General features: G+C 39.5%; 1 protein-coding gene across 1 annotated transcript; it reads left to right on the plus strand.

The window, feature by feature from the left end:
* The first annotated feature begins 2,485 nt into the window (after positions 1-2,485).
* Positions 2,486-3,287, plus strand: LOC118755382. The gene is made up of 2 exons (XM_036490221.1): positions 2,486-2,617; positions 2,691-3,287. Exons 1-2 carry the CDS (start codon positions 2,486-2,488, stop codon positions 3,285-3,287), a joined length of 729 nt encoding a protein of 242 aa, XP_036346114.1.
* The last annotated feature ends 6,585 nt before the right edge of the window (positions 3,288-9,872 follow it).

Consider the following 9,872-nt stretch of genomic DNA (forward strand, 5'->3'; position numbering starts at 1 on the left):
ATGTATGTTACCGCATAACTTTGGACCACGTCAACCGATTTCGATAATTCTTTTTGCATCGGAAAGGTAGTGTCTCAGAGGTGGTCCCATACTAATCTGGTTGAGATCCGATCAGTGGATCATATAGATATATATCATGGAGATATATATATATATATATTTTTAATATGGGAGTTGAAGTCGGTTTTTTTTTTGCTAAAAATTTCTAGATTTATAACACAACTCCTCAACAAGACAAGGCTAGACAAATACAATTGAATGTCGTCAGCATGGGCATGAACATTAACCTACTTACGTACAGAAAAAAACATCATAGACAAAGAGACTAAACAAAAGGGGACCAAGCACGGAGCCTTACGGCACACCGGAGGCAACAATACAAGATTTGGATGAGGCAGATTTGCACATCACCTTTTGACTTCTTCCCGCGAGGTAGCTGGTCATAAGTTTAAGAGAGCTATCAGAGAATCCAAAATAATATTTAAGCTTTGTACAAAGCAGGTCATGATTTACTAAGTCAAATGCCTTAGTAAAATCAAGAAGGCAGAGAAGAGTTAAGTCACCATTGTCAAACTGTATTCTTATGTCGTCAAGTATTTTCAACATAGCCGTAAAGCAGCTATGATTAGGACTAAATCCTGACTGAAACGGAGATAAAAGATTATTTTCTTGAACGAATGATGAAATTTGCTCTGCCATTAAAGACTCACACACATTTGAGAATACTGGCAAAATGCTAATTGGCCTGTAGTCGCTAGGTTCAGAGGCGGTATTCTTTTTGGCGACAGGAATAATCACAGCTTTTTTCCACTCCGTTGGAAAACACGAAGTTGTGAAGCATTGATTCATTATATGTGTGAGAGTTCCTAGAATAAATGGCAGCACAAGTTTCACAAAATGTAAGGATATATCATCCTCAGCAATAGCATTAGACTTGACGCTCATAATTGAGTAGTCCACTTGCAAAGTGCGCTATGTAAAATTTTTTCGATTTTTAGTTTTTGGTGGTATTTAAAGTAGTTTCATGTGCTCTAACAACAGAGTGCAAAATCTTTTTATATTCTGAAAAAATAGCATCAAGCGTTAAGTCTTCTTCCAAAAGTCGCTGTCATACTTATTTATAAACTTTCAAAAGTATCCATCTTCTGATGAACTTAGAAAACTGCTTTAGGTCGTATAGACTGTTAATGTTATGTTGCAATTTTATAAGGCTCTTATTTATCCAAATTTTCAGGTAATAATAAAAAAAAATTAATTTAAATGTTACTTGTGGTCGTAGTCGTTTTTTCAAATTTATGGCTTTCTATTATAAAATCACATAACGCTGTTTGCAACTACTCAATTGACTTCATAACGTCTGCTTCTGTAACTCCATTAAATTGAAACTTTTATCTCAATGCAAAATGGCTATTGCCGTTTTGAGCTAGAGAACTGTCGCGGCTTTTGCAGGCATTATTAAAATATTCCATGTAGGGAAAGCTACCAGTTGTGAACCAGAATGCTACCAGTTTGCGTTTCAGCCCAACTAGTTCACGTTGTATCCTTTTTCAATGTTAGCGACTGGTATTTTTAACATGGCGGTGTCATAGGAGATGCCAATTGTCCGCTCCTGCATCAGCACGCTACTAGTAGAAACACTAGTAGCATCATACCAGTTGACGGGATAGACTGCCTATTCATCCCCCGTGAAAAGCATAAGTAGAGCATTTTGCTCGCGGCGCTGCAACAGTGGCAATGGTCGACAGAGTAAAGCTTTGGCACGCCAAATCAAGAGATCCGAGTTCGAATCTCAGTGAGCGAATCTTTTTTTTATTTTTGTTTTTTTTTTGTAAATTTGTTTATTTTTTATTTATATCTCTTGTGTAATTTTTAAATTTATTGTTTTAAAAATAACAAAAAATTATTTATTTTCATTATTTATGGTATTTCAGTATTTAGATTTTTTCCAAATCAAATTAAATTCATGTACAATATTTATTTTATATTTAAATTTAAATTTGAAATAATTATTTAAATTAATTTACTTACTTTACTTTAACAACCTTCACGCACACTTGAACCTGAGATCTCAGAACAGAATCGGTAGTCTCCACTCGACGCGACAGCCGACATTTGTGATGAAAGTAATTAGCCACGTTTTAGTTTTGGTTATGCCTATTCAAAGACAGATGTCGCTGATCGCATAAGTTTGTGGGCACAACGTCAGACTGCAAGCACCTGGCAGCACCGTCGCAGCTGTCAAAACCAAACTTGACAAGTCTGTCGCTGTCAAGAACTATTCAAAATTCAACAGTCGACTAGTTGACACACGATTTTGCTACAATTTCATCACTCATCGCTTTTCTTGGAATTGACTTTTCTCTGTAGTACTTTAAGTTTTATATATTGAATAAAGTAACGTTGTGTTTGTGTTAATTCATTATTCTGCTTGCTTTAAACGAAGGACGTGGTAGCTACGGTGACTATTGGTGACCCCGATTGAAACATGGAAGTTGACGAAGCTACTGATCCGCACGAGGCACCAACTTCTTTCCAAGATGTAGCCTCATCACGTTCACCGCTCAACGCTTTCCCGGACAATGCATACTCCACCGGCAATATTTTAGCTTCCCGCGCCGTGAAACTACCACCGTTTTGGAAAAACAATTGCGCATTGTGGTTTTTGCAAGTAGAAGCTGCTCTTGAAATAGCGCAAATTCGCACTACCTTACGTGGCCGATATTATAACTTCGCCACCAGCGGATGGCAAATACGCAGCACTAAAGAAAAGGCTTATTAGCACATTTGAAGAAACGGTGGAGGCCAAATTACGTCATCTGCTTCGCAACACTACCTATATTGAAGGAAACCCCTCGCAATTCCTTCAGCAGCTTAAAAACTTGGCTTCGGGTAAGGTACCCGATGAAATTTTACGAACGATATTTATGGAGCAGTTGCCCCAGAACGTGCGATGCATTTTGGCAATTAGCGATAGCAGCGATTTAGACTACTTTGCAGTGCAAGCAGACAAAGTATTCGCAATGCCAAACAACATTATGACGATTGATAAAAGCGCAAATGCAACGCAAAGCAGCAACAAACAAACAGCAATCGCTACGTCTGATTTCAACGATTTCAAAGCTGAAATTCAGTCACTTTCTTCAGCCGTGGAACAAGTTAAAGGTGAAGTTAAGCGATATCGTTCTGCAAAATCTGAGAGTGGTTTGTGCTACTATCATACGCGTTTCGGTCGACAAGCTAAAAAGTGTCGGCAGCCGTGCGAATATAACAAAAACAATTTAAATTAGAAAGGCCTTCGGTAATTTTAGTAGGCACAGCTGAAGGTCCATTTACATCTCGCCTACAAATCATAGATACAACAAACCATCTTAAATTTTTAGTAGACACCGGCGCTGATATATCGGTGCTACCAAGGAGAGTTCTTGATAAATTCAATCCAGACACACACAAATCTGGCTTTACACTTTTTGCAGCAAACGGCTCAACTATACGAACATATGGCACCAAAACGCTGTCGTTGGACATCGGTCTCAACCGCACATTTACCTGGCCATTTACTGTTGCCGATGTTGACCACCCGATACTCTGCGCTGACTTTATAAAGCATAAGCTTGTAGATTTACGAAACCGTAGATTACTCGAATCTCAAACAACCGAAACAAAGCTACGAGCAGCATCTTCATCGGTACTAGATAAAACGGCGGTGGCGCAACGATCGACTACAACTACTACCCCTGCGTCGATGGCAACAGCTCAGTCTTCTCAGCTGACTTCAATTACAGCAAACAGCCCGGTCTACGACATTGTTACGGAATTTGAAACATTGACTATGCCAATCAAGCAAAGGTCGCCAAGGCATGGGATCCAGCATCATATCACCACACTTGGTACACCTGTAGCTGAAAGAGCCCGAAGACTGGCAGGTGAAAAGCTAATTGCGGCTAAGAAAGAGTTCGACGCTATGCTCAGGCAGGGTGTTTGTGTTCCGTCAAAAAGTGAATGGCCGAGTCCTTTACATCTCGTTCAGAAAAAGGATGGTAGCTGGCGCGCATGTGGCGACTACCGTCGACTAAACAAAGTCACTGTACCTGATAGGTACCCTATACCACACCTTCGCGACTTTACGTTTTCTCTGCACGGTTGCAAAATATTTACTACACTAGACTTGACTAGGGCGTATTACCAAATCCCCGTTGCACCCGAAGACATTCCGAAAACGGCTGTCATAACGCCATTCGGATTATATGAATTTAAAGTTATGGCGTTTGGGTTATGTAATGCCGCACAGTCATTCCAACGACTTATGGACGCAATTTTCCGGGATTTCGACTTTTGTCATGTATATATAGACGACATTTTGGTGGCATCTTCGACTATCGCAGAGCACAGGAAGCATCTTCGCGAAGTCTTCACACGTCTCTCATTACATGGGCTCTCTATTAATATAAACAAATGTATATTCGCTCAAAAGGAGGTGATCTATTTAGGATATACCATTAATACGACGGGACTGAAACTTACAGCACAACGTATCGAGGCCATTCGTGACTTTCCGAAACCTAAAACCATCGCTGATTTGCGCCGTTTTCTAGGCTCGTGGAATTTTTATAGGTTGAACATTCCTAACGCAGCAGAAATACATGCTCCTCTGGTCGCACTGATTGCAGGGGCCAAGAAGAATGATAAGCGCCCTACCCCTTGGGACGAAGTCACTTCAAGAGCTTTTGAAAAATGCAAAAAGGCCCTCGTAGAGGCGATACAGTTAGCCTATCCCGTACCTGATTCTCTATTGACATTACGCTGCGACGCGTCCAATCAGTCTATTGGCGCTGCACTTGACCAAATAGTAAACGGTATTCATCAACCACTAGGTTTTTATATGAGTAAACTGAGCAAAGCTGAGCGAAATTACAGCGCTTACGATCATGAGCTCCTCGCAATTTTTAAAGGTATAAAATTTTTTAAACATATGATCGAGGGCAGAAATGTCTCGGTACTCACTGACCATCGGCCGCTCTCTTTCGCGCTCATGCAAAAGTCTGACAAGGCATCTCCACGACAGCAACGACAACTGCAGTACATCAGTCAATTCACGAGTACGATAATACATGTCCCAGGCCAGGAAAATGTAGTCGCTGACGCATTATCCCGCAGCAGCACCATAAGTCTACCGATTGAAATTTCGGCAAAAGAGCTAGCAGTTAAGCAAGCTGAAGATGAGGAGTTGCGTTACCTGTTGCAATCAAATACAACTGCCCTCAGAATTAAAAAACTTAAAGTCGACAATGCGTTTGCCGAGATAAATTGCGACGTTTCAACCGGTACGACCAGACCCTATATACCAAAGCCATTTCGACGAAAAATTTTCGACAATGCTCACAACATTTCGCATTCCAATGGACGAGCTACGCTGAAGCTTATTAAACCTCGCTATGTTTGGCCGCATATGAGTCGTGACACGCAAAGATGGGCACGTATATGCCTACAATGCCAAAGGAGTAAAGTCCACCGCCACACGCAAAATGCACCTCAAAGAATCGAAATTCCCAGCGAACGGTTTAAACACGTTCATATTGACATTATTGTTATGCCGTTGTGTGATGGTTATCGATACTGCCTGACGATCATCGATCGCTTCACACGATGGCCGGAGGCAGTACCGCTAAAGAATATCTATGCTGAGACAGTCGTTAACGAGTTTTTCAATGGGTGGATTAGTCGCTTCGGCGCACCTACTACGGTCACGAGCGATAGAGGATCACAGTTCGAGTCCAAATTTTTTGACGCATTTACAAACCTCATCGGCTGGGATCGTATACGAACAACCGCTTATCATCCAGCATCAAATGGCATGATTGAACGATGGCACAGGTCACTGAAAGCATCTATCATAAGTGCAGCCGAAATGCTATATGGTACCACACTTCGACTTCCAGGAGGATTCTTTATAGATGAAGAAGTACGACCGGATCCTCAATACTTCATCGAACCATTCCGTGAGTTCATGAGGGGAATACGGTCCTTGCCCGCTGCACACCATAACAAGTCCCGCGCGTTTGCTCACAGAACATTATACAGATGTTCGCATGTATTTGTACGAGTGGATGAAGTCAAGAAGCCTTTGGAGCAACCTTACCGCGGCCCATATAAAGTGCTGGAGCGAATCAGCGATTACATATTTAAGGTAGACCTTGACGGATGTCCAACAACGATTTCTACTGAACGTCTCAAGCCAGCATTTGTGGAAAATCATGCAAGTAGCATTCCGCAGCAAGACGACAACAGAGTTTACGATTCGGAACCGACACCATCATCAAGTAGCTCAAGATGGCCTAGTAATCTCCGGACGTATCTCAAAGGAAATAGAAACAAATCAACCGTGACTCTTCGTGAAGACTCAAGTCACTCCGGAGGGGCTACTGTGGGCACAACCTCAGACTGCAAGCACCTGGCAGCACCGTCGCAGCTGTCAAAACCAAACTTGACAAGTCTGTCGCTGTCAAGAACTATTCAAAATTCAACAGTCGACTAGTTGACACACGATTTTGCTACAATTTCATCACTCATCGCTTTTCTTGGAATTGACTTTTCTCTGTAGTACTTTAAGTTTTATATATTGAATAAAGTAACGTTGTGTTTGTGTTAATTCATTATTCTGCTTGCTTTGAACGAAGGACGTGGTAGCTACGCCACAAGTTGTTCGAAATCGCCGAAATGTTAGGCCGTCGCTTTATCACATACTGGTTAATGAACTATTATATATACTGGCTGGTTTGGCATTTCACTGCGGAGAACTGGTATAATTATAGTCCATGACGAACTGGTATGACTCTCCCATTTAATACCAGTTTTCGAACTAGAATTTCTACCAACTAGTTTACTTTTTTCTGCGCGGAACTGGTATAATTATGGTTCATAACGAACAGGTATGACTTTTATCCTTAAATAATAGTTCATGAACTGGAATTTGTGCATACTGGTTTAGCTTTTCACTGCAGGGTTCATTTACAACAATGCTGGGCACACCAACACAGTCTCACTTTGACGTGGTATTAGTGCGTCGCGCTCAGTTATGGTTGCCACATTTTTTATAAATGTACTAAAAGTGTTATTTTTCGTGCATGGGTCTATGGGTCTATTTTGCCTATACGTATAGTGGAATAATGAATCTGGTAAGTAATACTATTAGTTTATAGCAACTTTTGCATACGAAAAATTTACTACATGTAAAATTTAAAAAAATTTAAATTGGTAAAATTCATTTGTTTAATAACTGGGCACCGTTTTGTTAGAATCAAATCTTTGAAATGCCAGCCGGCAAGATGGTTACGGTGCTTAGATTTTATTATTTTCATATAAATAGGTATTTAGCCCTAAAAATAGAGTATAACTTATAAATATTATTCACTAAGTATTTCTGGCCATAAACCAGCATTTATATTTTTCTATCGATTCTTTAGATAGAAAGCAATTTTTCTAAAATAAAGTATGCAATTTGTGCCCTTTTTAAAAAAAATCATGGAACTTATTATAAAATTAGTGAACGTTGGTCAGCAAGAAGCCCATTTTATATTTTTTTAAATTCACACGGCATGAAAAATACAGTTTGCTTATATTAAAAATAAGTAGGAATGACAGCATAATGGACATTGTGGGTGTTGAAGGTTCTTTGAACTATATATGGTCGCACTATTTTGTGTTTGAATCGTAGCAAACTCACGCAAACATCAATCGAAAAATAATGCACCACTTTTTGCTTTGGACATTTTTTGCCAATTTCCTACACAAAATGTGGCAAGTGTGTGCAAAAATTACGAAGAAAAACAATCAACAGCCAAGCGTGATGTTACCTTGGTGAAATCTCCAAGCAGACTGAATCGAAATTGCTTTGATTCTGTATACGTATACGAACTGCGGCGCTGGCGTTGCTCGCGAGCAAAAATTGCCCAGCTCGGATTTAAGGGCTAACTATAATATGAATAAGCAAGCGTATGCAAACGTGCGAATACACATAAATCCTATTCTGGAACTAGAATGTGCTTAACATCAAGTTTCGTCAAGTTTCGCCAAACGTCATTTGCTTAAGGAAAGAGCGATACTGATCGCACCTTCCGTACGGAATCAGCTGTATGTCCTCGTACGTATGTACGTGCATATGTAACACATGCAGTGTTGCCGCATTGGTATTTTTTTACCGAAATTGGTAATTTTTTTCGTTATTTATCATATTTGGTAACTTGGTACCTTATTTTTCAACTTGGTAACTTTTTCGATTCAGTCCTGCATGTAACACAGGTCAAAAGGAGTTCGTTTCCTCTTACAGAAACACCAGGATATCCTGAAAGTTTCGAAAGGCGAACAGTTCTTTGGCGTTTCTAGGTTACTATAATTGTGTGATCTACAACAAACTGCTTGATAGTGGCTATTGTTATATCTAATTAAATGTGGCAACACTGAACTCATGTAAGTAAAATATAGCCACCTAAAAGTTTACACTACGTTGCTTATGCATTTGACAGACTTCGTTTATTTTCTGACAGTCAGTTACGGCAGCTTATTCATATTATAGTTAGGCCTTTAGAATGTTAGGGTCAATTCTACGCTCACTTTTATGTTTTCCATGCAGGTTTCCCAAATTGGGACATAAGTCTTTTGATGGTAGTGATGGTTTCAACTTGGAGTTACAATACAACCGTTTCGCTTGTCTTACAATGGTGGTAGCTTTATTTCGCGCAAGTTTATATTGCGACCAAGCGAAGTCCGTGTTGGTTCTTTTCCATTTCTCATATAATCTATTACGAGCTTTTACATTACTATTATACCACGGACAAGAGCTATTCAAAACGCGAACAATAATTCAGACATAGTTTTATTTCAAAAGTCAAGTTTAGCATCTACCGACTCAACAAACCAACATACATCCCAGTCAACATTTGACAGATCATCAGTCGGATCATCAACATTTACAGACTTAAAATCACGATACACAGAAGTAACACTAACAGCAAGACAATTAAACGTTACATGTAGTGCTCAAAATATTAGGTCGTGGTCGGAGATAAAACTTATTTGGTCAAATTTAAGAATATGGCCGAGGCTTGATGTGATAATGAGGTCTAACAAACTAGGACTTGAATTGTGCGCGAATCTTGTTGATATAAATTTGTTAACCCCAGCAAGACCTGCAGCAGATACATGATCCATTAGTTTATTGGCATATGAGTCATTCTTAAGCATACATAATCCAGTTTTTCGATGTTGAGGCTTCGCGCATTAAAATGCATTACTTTAAGGCCATTATATTGCTTGCACAAAATATCTATCTATCTTTTGGTTTTCATCAATGATGAGCGGATTTCCTAGAGGGCTTTAAATCCATCACACCGGTGAAGGAACAACTAAAAATGGCATTAAACACATGAAAAACATAACAGAAACACAGATGCATGTCATAGATGTGATTGCAGTAAGTTAAATTAAAAAAGAAAAAAAGAATAATGAGAACAAATGAAAATAACAATAAATCAAGAAAAACAGCCTAAAACACAGAAAAAAAGGTAAACAAATAACTACTTAAGAGAATTGGCCGCTACGAGAAAGAAAAAATACGTAACTAAATGATTACTAACTTAAATATAACATAAAGAACAAATTACCAGACAAACATAGGTAAATTTAATGTAACTATTTCTGCGTTCTATTGCCGACAAGAGCATTCACCTCAGTTTTGCTGCTCACCAATTTAGGCTCTTCACCTGCCTTAAGCCTCACAAAAACTTTCCCGCGTAAGGAGAACACTGACACTAACTGCTTCTTCCGCCTGAGCTCAGAGGCAAATGACATCACTTCACGCAGCTTTTTTGGTAGGCTTT

Source organism: Rhagoletis pomonella, unplaced genomic scaffold, assembly GCF_013731165.1.
Source record: "Rhagoletis pomonella isolate Grant_MI unplaced genomic scaffold, Rhpom_1.0 Rhpom_scaffold_06120, whole genome shotgun sequence".
NCBI classification, from domain to species: domain Eukaryota; kingdom Metazoa; phylum Arthropoda; class Insecta; order Diptera; family Tephritidae; genus Rhagoletis; species Rhagoletis pomonella.

Excerpts from the sequence above, each read along its gene's own strand:
- LOC118755382 (XM_036490221.1), top strand. The coding sequence starts at position 2,486 with ATGGAAGTTGACGAAGCTACTGATCCGCACGAGGCACCAACTTCTTTC. Across the intron at positions 2,618-2,690 it reads ATATTTTAGCTTCCCGCGCC|CGCAAATTCGCACTACCTTA; the intron begins GTGAAACTACCA and ends CTCTTGAAATAG.